The sequence below is a fragment of the Musa acuminata genome, chromosome BXJ3-10, assembly GCF_036884655.1.
Source record: "Musa acuminata AAA Group cultivar baxijiao chromosome BXJ3-10, Cavendish_Baxijiao_AAA, whole genome shotgun sequence".
In the NCBI taxonomy this organism is placed as follows: Eukaryota; Viridiplantae; Streptophyta; class Magnoliopsida; order Zingiberales; family Musaceae; genus Musa; species Musa acuminata.
The window spans coordinates 16,536,569-16,559,480 of NC_088358.1; the positions used below are offsets into that span (position 1 = coordinate 16,536,569).

The window sequence follows — 22,912 nt, forward strand, 5'->3', positions numbered from 1 at the left end:
TACATGGATGACTAGAATGAATTATCAAACAACACACAATTCAACATTCGTGTTTTGACAGACAAAAACTAAAATAGTTTTCACGAGAATCCAGAGTAATTATAAGGAACAGAACTTCAAATAAAAACATCTCTAGTTGATTTTAAGTCTAATACAAATCATATAAAAAAGGATAGCAAAAATGCTCCAATTATCCACTTCAAAAGTTCCGACAGAACCACGGCACGGCAACTCTCAATCCTCCAATAGAGATAGATCATCGGGTCTAGTAAAAGAATCCAAGTACTTTACCACCTACATTCTTCCTCCTGGCTTCTTCATGATCCATGATACCGGCAGAGGTAGTCAAAACAATGTAACCAAACTGTCCATTTAGCATAACAAACAACTATTACCACAAGCTTCAAGAGCAAAAAATTACAGCAAAATTTACTTTGGCCAGGTACAAGAACACCATAGTCATTTCAAATCCTATAAGCAAGGATTACAGTGTTAATTACAAAGAAGTAAAAGCAACATACTTGACGAGATGGAAGTAGCCTGGCAGTCCACGGCTCAATTTCTTTAACACCCACATCAAAGCGAGGACTAATAACACCACATTTGTTCAGCCTCCCATTCAGTTCTACCACTATCTTACCAGCTCGGTGGTCATCTACGTATTCAAACTCCCCGATGTAGCCTACAGAATTTGTAGTTATCATCAAAATGTAATACTTCAATGCCACAAAAGCAAAATAAAATTGCAGGACTAACCATGCTTCTGCATAACAAGTAGAAACTTGATTATCACTTTTGACGATGGTCTTATCATGACCTGCCGCTTCCCACGCTTCTCAGCATTATACATGCTCTTCAAAGCATCATTCAAGACACTGACTCTCACCATTTTTTACACAGCCTGCCAGAAATGTCCACTCATATTAGGCAATAAATAATATACATTAAACATATGCCTGATGATCATGGTTAGAGTACTAACATCAGCGGGAAAAATTTTAGTACACATGTATTTGCCCATAATAGATCATCACTATTATCATTAGCTAATAATTAACAATGAGATAATCAAATTCAAATAAAGGTGAATTCCTCAGACTTAGCAGCCTTGGAGTAGTAACAAGTAATATCCACTCGATAAACACTGAACCTTGAGGTAGAGAAAATAATAAAAGAAACAAAATATCATATCATTCTATATTAGAAATTAATATAGATTAGATCAGTTCCTAACAACTTAAGCTTTTGGATTTGCGACAACCTAAGAAAAATTATTACACTTGGGGTTTGTGATAACCCAAAAAATAATAATTATCATGATATCCGAACAGATTGTGAGTTCAAATTCTATATTTCTCTCTTTAATTTGTTTGATATTTAATTAATATTTTTTGTAAAATATTTCTCCCGATCACTTGGTTCAGTTTCACGTTAGAGGGAATGGTAGAATTTAATATGGATTAGTCCTATACCAACAGCTTAGGTTTTTTGGGATTTCTATTAATCCAATTCAAAATATTTATCATACTAATACGTTATTAAACTATCTTGGTAACACAGAAGATGCATACAACAACAAGTAGGAAACAATCGAGTGGATAATGGCTTGTATGCCTAACACAATGTTCCCCATTATGATTGCTAGGTTCAGTAAGACGTGAGTATTACTTAAACAAAGAACGATGGCGATTCTCTCAACTTTACTGCAACTTGCAATGATAAAACTTGAACTTTTCAAGCAAAGCAAAGTGCGTCTTCAATGAGATTCAATGATGAGCTCTCTAGCGAAAGAACAATAGACCAAAACAGAGATAATCAAACTGGCGGAGTCGTCCCAGATCTACGAAAGAAATATATTGGTAGTGCATCTATTACTGGAATCAAAGAAGAGAAGCGGAGAGGAAAAGACGAGAAGCCAAAGAGATCGCACCAATGTGAGGATCGACTACGGCGGCGGTGAGAAAGGACGCCGCGCAAACCCTAACACACAGCTCTCGGCACCGATCGAGAGAGCAGCGGAGTCGGCAGGGTTAAGAATACTGATCGTCAAGTGCCGTCTCATTGCTTCTGACCCTTAGATCTTCATCTAACGGCAGACACGAAGCATATGATCTCGCTCGGTTTCGCAAGTAATCGGAGATTGACTAGTGCTTAATGGGCTGTATTTGGGCTTAATCCACTAGACAACAAAAACAGCGGGGCCCATGAACATGTGAAAATTCTTAAATTATTTCATTTGCTGTTACTTTTTGATCAAATTTTTAAAAAATCTTAAATTTTATTATTTCTCACATAGGTCATTTTTGTTTCATCCCCATAAAACATCCTTTCTGAACCATCTTTACTGTTTTGCCTTTAGTCTCGCCCAATCTCCACTCGGTGCAATTCCCCATCACCCTCTCCACCTCCACCTCCACCTCCACCTCCACCACAACCTCCATTACCCTAGATTTCGTCATTTTAATGGGAGAAGTCTACAAGCAAGAGACCAGAGGAAAAAGATTAAAAAAAAAATGATAGAATCTCATGGGATATGGGATAGATCCTTAGTGTCTCAAGTTTAAGGATTAGATATACCACTAGGATAATAAAATCGTTGTCTGACAACTAATTCTCCAATGAGCATCTACACATGTATCTATAGTATCCCCACACGAACAACTATAAAACTAGTTGCTTCTATCATATGGATGGGTATACAGTAGTACACCAGTCTATCCGATTATCTCGATATTCCTCTCGAGTAACCTATGATCGAGATTATTTAGAGTATGTGTTTAAAGATAAATCGATCTTATTATTGTGATCTCATCATGATTTAGTTTTCATTGCACAAATTTATGGACATCATAATATATACAACGGGCAATATAAAGTGAGAAAAATATTAAATAAATAATAAGAAAAAAGAGTGCATAGTGTATCACTCGTGTCATCACTCATATGAGTAGTTTATAGGGCACCTATGACTATAATATCTACATCATATATATATATATATATATATATACACATCACATGAGCAAACACACCAAATGATCATAGACTACAACCTAATATGAAGCCCTGGCCAAATGGGCCCCAAATCACTCACATCATAATCTATGCATCGGTGCATCTCCATGCTATGTAATCATCCATCTCGTCCTCATCGGTTTTATTGGCATCTCATTGCATCTCGATATATCACGATCGTTTGTCTTGGCCTTGTGGGTCGTATTGTCACATCTACGCTCTCGTCGCATCTTCTCGTGCGATTATAATATAATCACAAGCATGTATGCCCGATAATAAATGAGAAAAATGGAGGCTCATGGACCTCAATAATAATAATAATTACATCATATACACACATACATCATATCATATGGTCCATGATCATCCGTCCATATCATACATCACATGTATACATCATCACGTAGAACTACTAAGAAATAATAATAATTAATTAAATTATTTAATTAATAACTTGATAGAATTTTTGTGGTACCCTACCCTAGGGTGCCCCATGCGGCTAGGAAATCCTAGTTGCCAAGGTTACCCTTACAGCCAAGAATCCCTAGCCCCTAAGGACCCTTCTGCAGTTAAGAAGCCTTGGTCGTTAGCTTGCTCCATGCGACTAGGAATCCTTGGTCGTAGGGTCTCCTAGGCGGTGTTTCCTAGCCACTACGGGTTCCCCATGTAGCTAGGACTCCTAGCTACATGGGGTTTCTTTGCCATGGCCGAGAGTAGCATGGTTGCTCTTAGTTTGTTATAGATAGCCAAGCCGAGAACCTCTTCTAGGGCTCTCGGCAAGGCTACAAGTAGCCTTTGGCTAACCTATAGGGTAGCAACACTTACTATCCTTTCTCCCTCTTTTGTGTCAACAATTTTGATGTCAAAATGCCTCTCTAAAACACTTTTTAATAGAGAAAAATGGTGCTCTCCAAATCTAAAAGATATGACAAAAATCATAGCAATCATGTATAAAACTATTCTACATAATTCATCAACACACGCAGTTTAAAAACCAATCGTCACACAAATCAATCTAGCTTTGATACTACTATTAGGAAATCTGATCAGAGCATCACATGTATAGCATAAGAATAGAAAACAAAAATCATAGATTTCCTAGAAAAAATATATTATCGTCGTGCAAAGATTGATGCGTAAAACATGAAAACCACGTGTATCAAGGGAGATCATATATTCCTAAAAAAATCTCATATCTATAGGAGTGGATGAAGGCAGTCAACTACCTTTTCTTTTGTTATGATCCACATGGTAGATGTAGTCGAGATGCTCTTCAAATTGCTGCACGATCTTCCTCTCCATGGGCACCCTATGATTAAGAAGGGGCTGACCTTTCTTATTATCGACATGCTCTCAACCGGTGTTGTTGACTGAGGACGAGAGGAGAGGGAGTAGAATAGGAGGGGGCAACCAAGAGATAACTAACCTATGCCACTTTTGGCCCCCCCTATTTATAGAGGTTCCTACCACTTAACCATAATGGATCCTACCCTATTAGGTGCTAGATCTCTGTTCAATTACCTAAGCCTCTTGTATTAGTGGATCTCTACCCATTAATCTTTTATTAGCTCTTATTGAATCTCACTTATAAGATCCAATAATTCAGGGGCTTATTGGATATCTAATAAGATAGGGGCTCTAATATACATCTCATATTCGAACCTCTACTCGTCGCAATACCTACCATATGTGCGTGACCCTCTAGGCCCAATATCAAGTTGGTCATGAGCCATACCTATTAGAATTTCTTCTAACTCAGTGATTTATCATTTTCATAATAATTTACTCGACTTATTGACTACGGACGTACTAGGCCACTATGTCGTAGTCCCTGAACGATACAGGAGAATCCAATCCATTGGACCTACCTGTCCTCAGTTACTGTGTATCTATAGTTTCTCATTTATCTAATATCCCAAAGATTGTATACTGGGCATAGTGCTGTCAAGCCCATATGGAATTTATTCGAGTCTCGCTCTAATTGGATTCTCTTAGAGAACTCTTTCTCTCTCAATCCAAATGACCTTGGCTAGGGATTTGCTTAAGCAAGAACATATAGGATATTCTTCTTATGACACTAAGAGTAGATGATCTTTTATCAATACTTAATTACCCTCATAAGGTTGACTATCACTCCCGATGACTGATTATGTTAGATCTGAAACTTCCAAACCTATAAGTCCAATATCAAAGAGTGGAGTACTCATATAGGACATCCTTGGTATCTTAAGTCTAAGGACTAGACACACAACTAGGACCATAAGATTGTTGTTTGATAATGAGGTATCGTCAACCATCTAACATTTCGTGAGCGGATCAATCAGTGAACTCATTCTCTAATAAACACTTATACTATATCCCTAGTGTCCCTACACGAGCAGCTATGAGACCAACTACCTTTATTATACTAATGGGTATATATTAACCAGTCTGTCTGGTTATCTCGATGTCCTTCTTGAGTAACATACAATCGAGATTATTTAGGGTCTGTGTTTAAAGGTGAATCAGTCTCATTATCGTGATCTCATCACGATTCAATTCCCATTGCACAGATCTATATATACTACAATATATGCAATATACAATATAAAGTGAAAAAATATCAATTAATAATAATAATTGATTGGCTTACAGGGCACTTATGACTAACACCAACACCAACATAGCAAAGGGCAATCTTCTTATTATCTTCTTGCACTAGAGAGGAGGCAATCGGTTGAGGAAGAAGTAAGAGAGTAATTAGGGAGGTGGCGGCTAAGGGTCTAGCCTTATAACCCTTTTAGTCCCATATCCTCTTTTATAAAGAGCTTCTGTTGCTAACCCTAATGGATCTTATATATTGAGTATTGAATCTCCATCCAATTTCCCTAGCATATTAGATATTGGATTTTCATCCAATTATTCTTGGTTTAATAGAAATTGGATCTCTATCTAATTATCCACTCTAAGCTCTTATTGGGTCTCACCCAATAAATCTAATAAAATAGGGGCTTATTATATATCACATATCCAATTCTCTATTCGTCGTGTCATCAACCATATGTGTGTAACTCTCTAAGCTTAATATTGGTCATGAGTTATACCTATCAGACAATGATATATCATTAACCATCAAGCATTCCGTGAACGGATTATTCAATGAACTCATTCTTGAATGAGTACCCGCACTATATCCCTAATAGTCCTCACAGAAGCAGCTATGAGACTAACTACTTTTATCACATGGATGAGTATATAGTACATTAGTCTATCAGGTTAACTTGATATCCCTCTTGAGTAACTTATGACTGGAAATATTTTAGGATTTGTGTTTATAGGCGAATTGGTCTTATTATCATAATCTCATCATGGTCCAATTTTTATTACATAGATCTATGGACATCACAATATATCAATCAAACAATATAAAATGAGAAAATACCATAACAACAACAACAACAATAACAACAACAATAACGACAACAACAACAATAATAATAATAATAGCAATAAAAAAGACTGTGTAGTATGTCACACTTACCTTCACTCACGTAATTAACTTGTAGGGCACCTATAACTAGTAATAATAATTCACTCAACTCATTGACTATGGATGTACTAGGCCACTACGTTATAGTCCCCAAACTATCATGAACTTAGTTGGAATTGCATAAGTCATAAAGCACCCTTGCGATAATTATCACGGGTTTAACTAGAGTTGCTTAAGTCATGAAGCACCATTACGCCAACTTCTTAGACTTAATTGGGATTGCCTAAGCCATGAGGCACCTTTGCATACATGTGTTCGCAAAGAATCAGCCTAGTTACAATCTCGTGCAGGTCCCGAAGGACCTATAAAACAACAAGTTGATTAGTTTGAAAATAAGCGGTGGACAAGTCCCGATGTCTCATGAAGAGGGAAGCTTTACAAGCAATTCAATGAGCATCTTGAGTGTAAGAGAGAAAAGAAAGGAAGGAGAAAACAAGAAAGTTAGAAGGTTGAATGAACAGTTGCAAGTTTGTAAACAACTGCTCACTAGGTGTCGAGTAAAAAGGCAAGTTCCTATCAAGTTAACGTACAAACTTATAAAGAGTATTCAATGCCCGACACTACCCCAAATCCCTATCCCCCCCGGTGCCACCCGAGGGATTTTAGGGTGCTGAGATGACTGACATTTTACATTCTACTGCAATATACAGAAAAAATATTATGGTATACGAAAATAGAGCCATTTTGGGGCAGTTTTGCTTGGCACGGTGAGCAATCACACTATAGCACTGTAACCTATTCGAGCTTACATTTTTACAAGAAAAAACATACAAAACCAAGGCAAAATATACTACCAAGCATCTGTATAAGTCTGCAAAACTGACGAATGATTTGTTGAACGAAGTTGTTATGGGTGCATGATAACCATTCGTGATATTCTTCCTCACTTAAACTATCGACACCTTCATTGATGCCTACTGGTAGGCTTTGGTGGTTGCTTCTTCATGTTATAGGGCATCTTTAGGCTCCAAACTGGCTTCAACTCGAGAAAGCTTTCACCACTTCACTAAGTACTCGGTCTGCTCAGCTCTATTGGATAGCTTTTATAGGAAAATCTATGGTAACATCATATACACAACAGAAGAACAAAAAATAAAAATCCTAGAATTTCCCATAGAAAAGAAGGTTTTATCGTCGTGCAAAAATTGATGCACAGAAACCTACGAAACCGAAAACTACGCATATAAAAAAGATGTGTTACTTAGGGAGATTGTATATCCCTAAAAGACTATGGATCTATGGGAGAGTATGAAGGAGGTCAATTATCGTCCTCTCTAGTGGTGATCCACATAGTAAGGGTTGTGAAGACACTCCTCAAATCGCTACCCAAATCTCTTTCTCATGCGCACCATGCAATCAAGAAGGGGTAGCCCCTTCTTATTGTTCACACGACCCAAATAGGGGCTGTAGGTTGAGGAGAAAAAGGGGAGAGGAGAATAGGAGATGACAGCCAAAAAGTCTAGCCCATGGCCATTTGGTTCCCTCCTATTTATAGAGGCCCCATATCAACTTAACCCTAATGGATCCTGTCATATTGGGTATTGGATGCTAGTCATAGGTGCCCTACAAGCCAATCACGTGAGTGATGACATGTATAACTTGACACGTAGTATTTTTGCTTATTATTCTTATTTGATATTTTATCACTTTATATTGCTAGTTGCATGAATATATTGTGATGTTCATATATCTATGCAATGAGAATCAGATTGTGATGAGATCACGATAATGAGACTGATTCATCTTTAAACACAAATCATAAATAATCTCGATTATAGGTTACTCGAGAGGGATATCGAGATAACCGAATATATTGGTGTGTTATATATCTATCCATATGATGGATGTAAATAGTCTCATAACTGCTCATGTGGGGACACTAAGGATACAGTGTAGGTGCTCATTGGAGAATGCGTTCACTGATTGATTCGCTCACGGAATGTTGGATGGTTGATGATGCCTTATTGTCAAACAACGATTCTATCATCCCAGTGGTATATCTGGTCCTTAGACTTGAGACACCAAGGATATCCTATATGAATACTCTACTCTTTGATACCGTACTTATAGGTTTGGAGGTTCTAGATCTAGTACAACAAATCATCGGGAGTGACAGCCAACTTTATGAGGGCTATTGAGTGTCAATAGAGGATCATCTGCTCTCGATGTCATGAGAGGAATATCTCATGTATTCTTGTTTAGACAAATCCCTAGCTAGGGTTATTCGGATTGAGAGAGAAAGAGTTCTCCGGGAGAATCTGATTAGAGTGAGACTCGAGTAGAAATTATATGGGCCTGACAGTACCATGCCCGATATATGATATCTATGGTATTAGATGGATGAGGGACTATAGATATATAGTAATTAATGATAGATAGGTCAAAGGATTGAATTCTCCTATATCGTCTAGGGATTGCGACGTAGTGGCCTAGTACGTCCGTAGTCGATGAGTCGAGTGAATTATTATGAAGATAATAATTCACTGAGCCAGAAGGATTTCTAATAGATATAACTCATGACCATCTCGATATTAAGCCTAGAGGGTCATACATATATGGTAGGTATTGTGACGAGTAGAGGTTCAGATATAAGATATCCGTTGGAGTCTTTATCTTATTGGATATCCAATAAGCCCTTGAATTATTAGATCCTATAAATAAGATCTAATAAGAGCCAATAAGAGATTGTTAGGTAGAGACACACTAATCTAAGAGGCTTGGATAGTTGGATGGAGATCTAGTACCAAATATTGTAGGATCTATTAGGGTTAAGTTGACAAGGGGCCTCTATAAATAGGAGGGAACCAAAGACCCATAGGTTAGAGGTTCTTTTTAGCTACCTTCTCCTATTCTCCTCTCTCCCTCTCCTCATTATACCGTAGCCCCTATTTGGGGCCTATGGATAGCAAGAAGGGGTAGCCTCTTCTTGATTGCATGGTGCGCACGAGGAAGATTTTTGGGCAATGATTTGAGTAGCATCTTTGTAGCCCTTGCCATGTGGAAAACCGCTAGAGAAGAGGACAGTTGACCTCTTTCATCATTTCCGACAGATCTATAGGTTTTTAGGGATATATTATCTCTCTAGGTAATTCTCTGATATGTAGTTTTTCGATTTCACAGGTTTTTGCGCACCAACTTTCGTATGACGATGAAACATTCTTTTCTATGAAAATTCTAGGATTTTATTTTTCTATTCTTCCATTGTGCATATGATGTCACCCTAGATTCCCAACAGTGGTATCAGAGCTAGGTTGTTCATGCAAAAGATTGACTTTTAAACTGCATGTGTTGTGTTTAATCGCGTTGAAATTGTTTTGCACGATTGCTGTGATTTTTTTATTGTAGTTTTCAAATCTATGCTACACATTTTCTTGCTATTAAGAGGTGTTTTAGATAGAGTTTTTGATATCAAATTTGTTGACATAAAAGGGGAAGAAAGGGCAGCAACTATTGCAGCTCCTTGGATTGGCTGAAGGCTGCTTGCAACCTTGGCCGAGAGCTCTAATTTTCTGCTCTTGGCCTGACTAAAAGTAGTAGGAATGAGAGCAGCATGGATGCCCTCAACCTACTGTTGAATCTCATATTTTGATGATAAAATCAATTGATGGGTTAATTGATCTAATCCATATTATTAAGTTAAGTGTGCAGGATTAACTATGATAGCTTGAAGACATAAAGCAAGTCTACCGGAGTCAAGTTTGATAGGTGTTCGAGAGTCCACCGAAAGTCCGAAGATTCGTCGAAGATGCTGCCAGAACCAACCGAGAAGAAATCGGGAACTTGTTGAAGTTTTCGGAAGTCCACCGAAGATATCGTCGGAGGTTCGCAGAGATCACCGAGAAGGCTCGGCTACTCGCTGAACTTGCCACAAGATCGAGAGCCTACTGGGAGTCTACTAAAAAAAATCCGAGGATATATCGGAAGTCCGCTGGAAGATCGCCAGAAAGCTCGTCGAAAGGAGACTCGACGTTTGCCGGTTAAAAACTTGCTTAGGACTATGTTTTCAGTTGTGTAGTTTAAATGTAATTAGGGTTAGGATTAAGGGATAATCCTATATCCTGGTTAGGGGCGAACTGGGCCCGAATATGACTTGGTTTGGGCCAGATCTGAAGCCCAACCAGTGACCCGTAAGGTCGGGCAATGGAACCACTGGACTGGGCGGTGGCACCGCCCAGAACCCGAATGATCGGGCGGTGGTACCGTCGGACTGGGCAGTGGCACCGCTTAGCACCTGAGAGGTCCGGTGGTGGCACCGCTAATACACTGTCAGTGTCAGACACTGATAGGCGGTGGCACCGCCACTGATAGGTGGTGGCATCGCTAGCACCGGGAAACCCAAAAGAAATTCAAATTTGAATCCTCTTGGGGCCTATAAATACACTGCAATTCTCAGTAGAGAATATAACTTTTTAAGAAGCAATAGATTGAGATAAAAGCCTTCGCAAAGTCTTTAGCAAGTCTTGTTTTTAATTGCTTGAGTGTTCACCTCCTTCCTTTTTGTTGAAAATTTGTAAGAGTGTGAACCACTTGTAAAAGGTTGTAAGAGGGGTATTTGTCCTTCCCCTTTAAAGTGATTTGCTAGTGGAAGTTGTGAGCCTCAACGAAGAAGGTTTCGCAAGTGGATGTAGGTCATTTTGACTGAACCACTTTAAATTGGTGTGTTCCTTGAATGTGTGAGTACTTACCTTTCTGAAATTATTATTTACATTGCAGCAAGCTTTCGTTTTCATCCTCTCACTTTACTCAAGTTACTATCGAATCGAAATCTCCTCACATTTACGAATTTATTTTCAAACTTACAAGTTTTAATCCACTACACTAATTCACCCCACCTCTTAGTGCTGCTCCGATCCTAACAATTGGTATCGGAGCAAGGTTCACTCTCATATTTGGTTTAATACCCAAAAGAGATAGCTTACTCTGGCATACAAGAGGGTCACTCTATTATACTTCCACATATGTTTAATGGGTTAGATTACACGTATTGGAAGACTCGTATGAGGATCTTCCTTATTTTTATGGATTTTGAGCTTTGGAATATTGTCGAAAATAGATTTCAAAAATCTTCTCTTCTGATGAGCGAGTGGGATGAATCGGAGAAGAAGGTTTTTTGCTTTAAACGCAAAGGCTATGAATGCCTTGTTTTATGCACTTGACAAAAATGAATTTAATCATGTTTCGATTTGCGATTCGGCTTTTGATATTTGGAGAACTCTTGAGGTCACTCATGAAGGCACTAGCCGAGTAAAAGAGTCCAAAATCAACATTCTTGTGCATTCTTATGAACTTTTCTAGATAAAACCAAGTGAGTCCATCGGAGACATGTACACCCGTTTCACGGATGTCATCAATGGACTAAAAGCTCTTGGTAAAGGTTTTTCTAACTTTGAACTAGTAACTAAAATTTTAAGATCCCTTCCAAAGAGTTGGGATTTAAAAGTTATGGTCATTCAAGAGGCCAAGAACCTTAAAACATTTCCTCTTGAAGAACTTATTGGGTCTCTTATGACCTAGAAATGATGTGCCATGCTCATGAAGAGCTCGAGAACCCCCTTCCAAAGAACAAGAAGGATATGACACTTAGAACACAAGAAGACCACTTGAAAGGAACATCAAGTGAAGAGGACAGTGACGATAACATTGCACTTTTAACTTGAAAATTAAAAAAATTTATAAGAAAGAACAAATTCAAAAATGACATCAAAAACAAACTTGAACATAAAAAGGACCAAGTAATATGCTACGAATGCAAGAAGCCAGGGCACTTCAAAAATGAATGCCCCCAAGCCAAGATGAAGCAACCGAAGAAGAAGAAAGCTTTGAAAGCGACTTGGGATGACTCTAGTGATTCCAAGAATGAAGAAGCTAGCAACAAAGAGGAGGCAAACTTCGTGCTAATGGCTTTAGGAGGAGAGGTATGTGATTTAATTAATAAAGATTTATCTTTTAATGAACTTTCTATCGCTTTTCATGAATTATTTGATGAGTGTAGAACTATTAGTAAGAAGTTCAATCTATTTAAGAAAGAGCATGCCTTACTACAAAATAAGCTTGATAGTCTTCAAACTCCTCCATACTCTAAGTGTGAACACTTAGAAGCAATAAAAAATGAGAATTTGCTACTCAAAGAGACCTTAAACAAGTTTAAGGTCGGTAGCAAAGGCTTGGACATGATCCTTGCAAACAAGGGTCACGTCGCAAATAGAAGTGGAATTGGTTTTGTGAGAGGATCTCACCAAAATCCTACCACCTTCATTAAAGGACCCACATTATATGTTTCACCTCATTTGAAATGCAACTTTTGTTGTAAATCCGGACATGTTGTTTACAAATGTCCATTTAAGAAAATTAGTCCATATAAGTTGATATGGGTTCCTAAAGGAACTATAAATAATTCAATGATGAATAACAAAATTAGTAGATCAATTTTTGAGGCACTCAAAATCAAATGGGTACCTAAAAACCATCATCTTTTGTAGACAAACTCACAAGCTAGGAGCAAGAGATGGTATCTTGATAGTGGATGCTCAAGGCATATGACCGGAAATCCATCTTATTTTTCTATGCTCACTAGCAAAGAAGAAGGGTATGTCACCTTCGGAGACAACAACAAAGGTAAAATCATTGGCAAGGGAACCATAGGTAACAAATCAAGTTTTTCAATTGATGATGTACTGCTAGTTGATGGATTGAAACATAATCTCTTAAGCATTAGTCAATTATACAATAAAGGTTACATCGTTAGATTTGAATCTAATGTATGCATTATTGAAAAACCAAACAATAACATATCAATGATAGTCTTAAAACAAAATAATGTCTACACCAGCAACCTTGATGAACTTAATAATGAAATGTGCTTTTCCGTTTTAGGCCATGCAAGTATGAAACTAATATCTAAGATTTCATCTAGAGAGTTAGTATAAGGGATTCCCAATATGAAGTTTATTAATGACAAAGTGTGTGATGCTTGTCAACTAGGAAAACAAATAAAAACTAGTTTCAAACGAAAAAATCAAATTAGCACCACTAGACCATTACAATTGATTCATTTGGACTTATTTGGACCAATTGACACAATGAGTCTAGGAGGAAGCAAATATGCCTTCGTATTGTAGATGACTATAGTAAATACACTTGGACCTATTTTTTGGCTCACAAAAGTGATTGTTTCAAATGTTTCTCTAAATTTTGTAAACTTACTCAAAGCGAAAAAGGCTTCATGATTTCATCAATTCGGAGTGATCACGATGGCAAATTTTAAAATCGTGACTTTCAAAGTTTTTGTGAATCCAATGGATATAATCATAACTTCTCCACTCCGAGAAATCCTTAACAAAATAGGGTAGTTAAAAGAAAAAATAGAAATTGATAAGAAATGGCAAGAACCATGTTAAATGAACATAGTCTACCTAAGTATTTTTGGGCTGAAGCCGTTAATACAGCTTGCTATGTCATGAATAGAGTTCTAATAAGACCATCTCTATCAAAAACTCTCTATGAATTATGAAATAACAAAAAACCAAATGTTTCTTATTTTAAAGTTTTCGGTTGCAAATGCTTTATTTTGAATGAAAAGGATGCTTTAGGAAAATTTGATGCTAAATCCGATGAAGGCATCTTTCTTGGTTACTCTTATGTTTCTAAGGCTTTTCATATTTTTAACAAAAGAATCTTAGTTATAAAAGAGTCTATTCATGTAGTTTTTAATGAAAATTTTGAGTTAAAGAAAAATGATTTTGATAATGATCTTGGTTTTGATAATTTGAATTTAAATGAACCCCCTCCCCAAAATAGCAACTTAGATTCATCTTCTTCCGAAATTTCCTTACCCAAGGAATGGAAGTATGTAGATGCTCATCAAAAGGAGCTAATTATAGGAGATACATCAAACGGGGTTCAAACTCGTTCTTCCTTCAAGAATTTTTGTGCTAACGCCTCCTTCCTTTCTTAAATTGAACCTAAATGCATTGATGAAGCCTTGAAAGATGATTCATGAGTTATTGCAATGCAAGAGGAATTGAACCAATTTGAGAGGAATGAGGTATGGAAGCTTGTTCCTAGACCTAGTGACCATTTAGTCATAGGTACTAAATGGGTCTTTAGAAACAAGCAAGATGAATATGGTATCGTGGTTAGAAACAAGGCTAGACTAGTGGCCAAAGGTTTCAACCAAGAAGAAGGTATCGACTACGAAGAGACCTTCACTCCTGTGGCAAGATTAGAAGCCATTAGGATGCTCCTTACCTATACTAGTAGTAATGATTTTAAACTATTTCAAATGGATGTCAAAAGTGCTTTCTTGAATGGTGTTATTTCCGAAGAAGTGTATGTTGAATAACCTCCCAGATTTGAAAATTCTCTTCTTCCTAATCATGTATTTAGATTGACTAAGGTTCTCTATGGCTTAAAACAAGCTCCTAGAGCTTAATATGAAAGGCTTAGTTCCTTTCTTATTTTAAATAATTTTACAAAAGGCAAGGTTGATACTACATTGTTTATCAAATATTTTGAAAATAATTTTCTTATTGTTCAAATTTATGTTGACGATATTATTTTTAGTTCTTCGGATGAATCACTATGTGAATCATTTGCCAAATATATGAGTCATAAATTTGAAATGAGCCTAATGGGAGAATTAACCTTCTTTTTAGGATTGTAAATTAAACAACTTAGTAATGGTATATTTCTTAATCAATCTAAATATATATTAGAATTGTCAAAATGATTTAACATGGATGGTTCAAAAGTAATAAACACTCGTATGAGTACTTCCACTAAGTTAGATATGGATGAAAATGGTGAAAACTTTGATCAAAAAACGTATAGATGAATGATAGGAAGTCTACTTTACCTCACCATGACTAGACCATATATCATGTTTAGTGTAGGACTTTGCGCTAAGTTTCAATCTAATCCTAAATTATCTCATCTTAAAAGTGTTAAAAGAATTTTTAGATATCTTAAAGGAACTCCCAATTTAGGATTGTGGTATCCGAAATCTGATAAATTCGATTTAATAGCTTATGCAAATGCTAATTTTGGTGGATGTAGGATAGATATAAAAAGCACATCCGGAACATGCCAATTTTTAGGACATGCACTTGTTTCTTGGACTTCCAAGAAACAAAATTCGATTGTACTATCTACGATGGAAGTCGAATACATAGCTGCAAGTGCATGCTGTGCACAAGTTGTTTAGATGAAGAATACATTGGAAGACTATGAAATTTACTTGAAGAACATTCCCATAAAATGTGATAATACAAGTGTCATTTGTCTTACCAAAAATCTAATTCAACACTCTAGAACTAAGCATATCAACATTAGGCATCATTTTATATGCGATCATGTCCTTAACAATAATTTCATTCTAGAGTTTATTGACACAAAGCATCAATTAGCAGACATTTTTACAAAAGCCTTAAATGAAGATCAATTTGACTTTATTAGAAGGGAACTAGGCATGTTAATTTGTCCTTGTGAATGAGCTTGATTGTATGTATTTTCTAAAATTTTTCATCCTCTTTCTAGTTTTCATAGATTTGACTTCTTTCTTATTATTGTAAACCTCTATACTACCTTGACATGCGTTTGACATTATCCTAGTATATGATGTTGGATGTTTCTTTCTAAAATTTTGTCAACATTTTGATAGCTCCTTCATGTTATTTTGGATGATTTGATGTCTTCCTTGAATGATCAATATTAATGCCAAGTTGAAGCTTTGTCAATTTTGCCACCTTCTTTTCAAGATTTTTTCTTATGAGATGATTTTATGAATGTCTTCAATGATCACAAGTTTTATGCTTAACACCTCATCTCCTTTTTGTTGATGACAAAGGGGGAGAAGAATGTGTAAAAGATTAATGACTTGTGTAAAATATGAATTGCAAAAGCTAATATGTTGTGTAATGCAAATTTCTTATATGCATCCATAGCATGACTTATATGAATTGCAAAAGTTAATATGTTATGTAATGCAAATGTCTTATATGCATCGTAAAACTTTTTAAGAATATCGCAATATGAAAGTTTTTAGATTGGTTGTCGTTTCATCTCATGATCATATGAAATCATGCCTTACATTTATATCATGAGATTTATGTTGAAAGTTCATATCTCTTGTCGAAATAATAATTGTCTTTTATCATTCGACTTGAAAATAATTTTTATAGCTTGAAATTATGAGAAATATGAAGTTTCGTATTTGCTCATTCTTATAGAAAATAACGATAAGTTCAATGGATAGAACTTATCGGTTTGGGCTTGAATTCAAAGAAATTAAATTCAAGAGATTTTATCTTCTCATTATATGGTATGTAGATAGGGGGAGTTATGTTTAACTCCGTTATTAATTGATTGTCATCATCAAAAAGGGAGAGATTGTTGAATCTCATATTTTGATGATGAAATCAATTGATGGGTTAATTGATCTAATCCATATTATTAAGTTAAGTGTGCAGGATTAACTATGATAGCTTGAAGACATAAAGCAAGTTTACCGGAGTCAAGTTCGATAGGTGTTCGAGAGTTTGTCGAAAGTCCGAAGATTCGTCGGAGATGCTGCCGGAACCAACTGAGAAGAAATCGGGGACTTGTCGAAGTTTTCGGAAGTCCGCCGAAGAGATCATCAGAGATTCACAGAGATCACCGAGAAGGCTCGGCTACTCGCTGAACTCACTACAAGATCGGGAGCCTGCTGGGAGTCTGCCGGAAGAAATCCGAGGGTGTATCGGAAGTCCACCGGAAGATCGTCGGAAAGCTCGCCGGAAGGAGACTCGACGTTTGCTGGTTAAAAACTTGCTTAGGACTATGTTTTCAGTTGCATAGTTTGCATGTAATTAGGGTTAGGATTAAGGGATAATCTTATATCCTGGTTAGGGGCCAATTGGGCTCGAATATGACTTGGTTTGGGCCAGATCTGAAGCCCAACCAGTGACTCGTAAGATCGGGCGGTGGAACCGCCAGACTGGGCAGTGGCACCGCCTAGAATCCGAAGGATCGGGCAGTGGTATCATCGGACTGGGCGGTGGCATCGCCCAGCACCCGAGAGGTCCGGCGGTGGCACCGCCGGTATACTATTAGTGTCAAACATTGACAGGTGGTGGCACCGCCAGCACCGGGAAACCCAAAAGCAATTCAAATTTAGAGCCAAAATTTGAATCCTCTTGGGGCCTATAAATACCCCTCAATTCTCAGCAGATAATACAACTTTTTGAGAAGCAATAGATTAAGATAAAAGCCTTATCAAAGTCTTTAGCAAGTCTTGTTTTCAATTGCTTGAGTGTTCACCTCCTTCATTTTCGTTAAAAATTTGTAAGAGTGTGAACCACTTGTAAAAGGTTGTAAGAGGGGTATTTGTCCTTCCCCTTCAAAGTGATTTGCTAGTGGAAGTTGGGAGCCTCATCGAAGAAGGCTTCGCAAGTGGATGTAGGTCATTTTGACTGAACCACTTTAAATTGGTGTGTTACTTAATGTGTGAGTACTTACCTTTCTGAAATTGTTATTTACACTACAGCAAGTTTTCGTTTTCATCCTCTCACTTTACTCAAGTTGCTGTCAAATCAAAATCTCCTCGCATTTATGAATTCGTTTTTAAACTTACAAATTGTTATTTATTTCATCCCCATAAAACATCCTTTCTGAATCATCTTTACTGTTTTGCCTTTAGTCTCGCACAATCTCCACTCGGTGCAATTCCTCGTCACCGAATTTAAATATCAGATATATCAAGGGAAAAAAAAGATAAAAGAAAAATGGTAGATTCTTGATGTCTAAGTTTAAATATCAGATATATCACTAGGATGATGAAATCATTATCTAATAATAAGGTATCATCAACCATCCAATATTCCATGAGTAAGATCGATCAATGAACTTATTCTCCAATGAACACATATAATGTATCTCTAGTATCCCTACATGAGTAACTATGAGACCAGTTACCTCCATCATATAGACGAGTATACAGCACATCAGTCTATTCGATTATCTCGATATTCCTCTCGAGTGATCTATGACCAGGATTATTTAGAGTCTATGTTTAAAGGTGAATCGATCTTATTATCGTGATCTCATTATGATCTAATTTTCATTGCACAAATTCATGGACATCATAATATATGCAACGGGCAATATAAAGTAAAAAAAAATCAAATAAATAATAAGTAAAAAGAGTACATAGCGTGTCACACGTGCTATCACTCATGTGAATGGCTTGCAGGGCACCTATGACTAATTATATATATATATATATATATATATATATATATATATATATATATATATATATATATATATATATATATATATATATATATATATATATATATATGGTTGTGTGTGTATAAGCAATCATACATCACATGAGCAATCACACCAAATGATCATGGACCACAACTTAATGTGATCAAGCCCAGGGCATTGAGCCTAATCATTCACATCATGATCTATGTATGCACCGGTGTATCTCCATACCTTATGATCATCCATCTCGTCATCGGTTCCACTAGCATCTCGTTGCATCTCGATATGTCATGATCATCTATCTTGACCTCGTGGGTCATATTATCACTTTCATGCTCCTGCTACGTTTTCTCGTGCGATTACAACATAATCATAAGCATACATGCCCGAAAATAAATGAAAAAAATATAGGCTCACAAGCCTCAATAATAATAATAATCATATCACATACACACATACATCACATCATATGATCTATGATCATCCGTCCACATCATACATCACATGTATACATCATCACGTAGGACTACTAGAAAATAATAATAATAATTAATTAAATTATTTAATTAATAACTTGATAGAATTTTTATGGTACCTTACCCTAGGGTGCCCCATGCGGCTAGGAAACCCTGGCCGCTATGTCACGGCCTTAGCTGGAATTGCCTAAGGCGTGAGGCACCCTTGCGGCTAAGACGTGAACTTAGCTTGCGTTGCCTAAGTCACGAGGCACCATTGCGGCAAAGACGCGAACTTAGCTTCCGTTGTCTAAGTCGCGCTTTGCCCTTGCGATATTGCTCCACAAAAATCAGCCCACTTGTAACCTCTCGTAGGTCCCGAAGGACCTGTAAAAGAGAAAGTTGATTAGTTCGAAAGAACGAGCGACAGACAAGTCCCGACGTCTCGCAAAAAGGGAAAGCTTTACAAGCAATTCAGCGAGCACCTTGCATACACAAGAGAAAAGAGGGAGAGGGGGAAAATAAGGACTTTAGAGGGTTGAACGAATAGCTGCAAGTCCACAAACAGCTGCTCATCGGGTGCTAGGTGCGATAACAAGTTCCCGTCAAGGTAATGTGCGAACTTGCGAAAGGTTATTCAACGTCGATACTATATCGAAGCCCCATCTAGCCCTGTGCCATATGGGGGGTTCAAAGGGGCTGAGATGACTGACGTTTTGGTGAGCGGAGGTGGACTGCAGAAAACAGCCCGTGGCACACGAAAACGGAGCTGTTTTGGGTTGTTTTGCTCGGTTCGGTGAGCGGTCGCTTGGTAACGCTGCAACTTGTTCGAACTTACATTTTTACAAGCAAAATGACTCAAAACCAAGGCAAAACATGCTGCCAAGAAGCTGTACATGTGGATGTGAGCAACGAACGGTTCGTTGAACGGAGTTGTTGCGGGTGCACGACGATTGTCCGTAACATTCTCCCCCACTTAAACTATCGACGCCCTCGTCGACGCTTATTGGTAGTTGTTGATGATTGCTTCTTCATGTCGTATGGCATCTTCAGGCTCCCAACTGGCTTCAGTTCGGGGAAGCTTTTGCCACTTCACCAAGTACTTTGTCTGCTTAGCTCCATTGGGTAGCTTTATCTTGCGGTCCCCCAGAATGGTTTCAACTTGCTTCTTGTAGGAGGCTGTGATGGGGGGTAGCCGAGTTGAAACACTTCGGAAAGCATCTTACAGATCTGAGTGGTAGGCTTTTAGGTTGCTGGCATGAAGAACATTGTGAATTTTAAACCACGCCGGTAGTTGCAATTTGTAAGAGACGTTGCTTACCCTACTGATAATTGGGAAGGGGCCTTCATACTTGTGCACCAATCCTTTGTGGACTTTGTTTCTAAAGAAATGGAGTGATGCTGGTTGGAGCTTTACCAACACCAAATCACCGACCTTGAACTCTTGTGGTCACCTTCCCAAGTCTGCCCACTTCTTCATCCTTTTTGCCGCCTTCTCCAAGTAAGCCCACGTAATATCTGCATTTCGGTGCCACTCCTTTGCGAAGTGGTAGGCTGACGGACTACTCCCAGTATACCCAATTGCCATGGTATAAGGAGCTGACGGTTGTTGTCCTATAATGATCTCGAAGGGGCTCTTGTTGGACGCAGAGCTCCGCTACAAGTTGTAGGAGAATTGGGCATTGTCCAACAGTTTCACCCAATCTCGTTGGTTGGCACTCACATAGTGCCAAAGATGTTGCTCCAGTAGCGAGTTTATCCTCTCAGTTTGGTCATCCGTCTAGGGGTGGAGACTTATAGAGAAGTATAACTTGGATCCCAACAGTTTGAATAGCTCGGTCTAGAATCATCCCAGGAACAGAGCATCTCGATCGCTGATGATATTGTGCGGGACTCCCCAATATTTCACCATATCCTTCATCATCAGCTTGGCCACCTCCTATGCTGAACAGTGTAGGGGAGCAGCAATGAAAGTTGCATACTTTGAAAATTGATCAACTACCATGAGTATCGATCCGAGTCTTCCTACTAGTGGCAAGCTTGATATGAAGTCTAAAGAAATGCTCTCCCATGGCCTTTTTGGTACGGGCAACGGCTCCAAAAGTCCCACCGACTTCCGCTGCTCCGCCTTGTCTTGTTGGTAAGTGAGACACGTTCGAACATATTCCTCCACATCAGTCCCCATCTTCGACTAGTAGAAGGCCCTCTCCATGAGAGCCAACATTCGATGAATACTTGGGTGTCCAACCCAAAGGGAATTGTGACACTCTTTTAAGAGTTCATGCCTTAAATTGTCCACTCGAGGAATATAAACTCTATTCCCCTTTGTGTACACGAGTCCCTCTTGGACCCAAAATCATCGTGTCTTGCCTTCTTTAATGAGCTGTATCAGAATGACTGCCTGGGGGTCACTATACAGTCCATCCCTGATCCTGGAAAGGAAGTTGGAGTGCAACTGACTCACTTGGCCTCTGCCCTCCAATTGTACGGCATTCACGCGCTCCACCTTCTGACTCAATGCATCGGCCATGACATTTGCCTTTCCAAGCTTGTACTCCATTGCCATATCAAATTCAGCTAGGAAGTCCTGCCATCGTGCTTGCTTTGGGGAAAGTTTCTTCTGTGTTTGGAAATAGCTTAGAGCGATGTTGTCTGTCCTCAGCACAAATCACGATCAGAGAAGGTAGTGTCGCCAAACTCGTAAGCAGTGGATCACCGCTGTCATCTCCTTCTCATGCACTGGATACCGCCGCTCGGTCTCGTTGAGTTTGCGACTCTCGTAGGCCATCGGATGACCCTCCTGCATGAGTACTCCCCTAATAGCAAAGTCTGAAGCATCTGTATGGACTTCAAAAGGCTCCCCATAGTCTGGCAATTGGAGCACCGATTCTTCCAGAACAACAGCCTTCAGGTCTTAGAATGCTATTTTACATTTGTCAGACCACTTCCAAGGCTGCTCCTTCTTCAACAACTCCATCAGTTGAGTTGCACGCTTCGAATACCCTGCTATGAAGCGTCGATAGTAGTTGACAAAACCAAGGAAGGATCTCAACTCTAGCACCTTCTTTGGAGTTCGCCATTCCGCAACCACTTGCACTTTTGATTTGTCCATCCGAATGGAACCATCACCGATTCGATGCCCCAAGAATAAGATCTTCGTTTGGGTAAAATAGCATTTCTCCCTTTTCATGAACAAAGTGTTCTCCCTGAGAACCTTGAAAATTATCCGAATGTGCTTGACATGCTCCTCAAGCGTTTGATTATAGACGACGATATCATCCAAGTAGACGACCACGAACTTATCCAAATACTCCTTGAATAGTTGATTCATGAGAGTGCAGAACATGGCCGGAGCGTTAGTTAAGCTGAAAAGCATCACAAAGAACTCAAACGCTCCATACCTGGTCACACAGGTAGTCTTTGCTTCATCGCCTTCAGCAATGCACACCTGCCAATACCCAGACCTAAGGTCGAGTTTTGAGAAATACTTGGCTTTGCCCAATTGGTAGAACAAGTCCGCGATGAGCGGGATGAGATACTTGTTCTTCACTATCACTTTGTTGAGGGCTCGGTAATTATCGCATAGTCGGAGGCTCCCATCTTGTTTCTTCTGGAAGAGAACTAGAGCTCCGAATGGTGCTTTAGAGCTGCGGATAAGACCACC

At 38.4% G+C, this 22,912-nt stretch overlaps 1 protein-coding gene across 2 annotated transcripts; it reads right to left on the minus strand.

Annotated features, from left to right (window-relative positions):
- LOC135651197 (small ribosomal subunit protein uS8) lies at positions 1-2,085 on the minus strand. 2 transcript variants are annotated; one of them, XM_065171090.1, is made up of 4 exons: positions 1,931-2,085; positions 757-901; positions 522-682; positions 1-364 (listed from the first exon to the last, which is right to left on the minus strand). In XM_065171090.1, exons 2-4 carry the CDS (start codon positions 887-889, stop codon positions 266-268), a joined length of 393 nt encoding a protein of 130 aa, XP_065027162.1. In that variant the 5' UTR covers positions 890-901; positions 1,931-2,085; the 3' UTR covers positions 1-265. The 2 variants fall into 2 exon arrangements, with proteins under 2 accessions (XP_065027162.1, XP_065027163.1); XM_065171091.1 differs by lacking the exon at positions 1,931-2,085 and adding an exon at positions 1,669-1,818.
- Between the last annotated feature and the right edge of the window lie 20,827 nt (positions 2,086-22,912).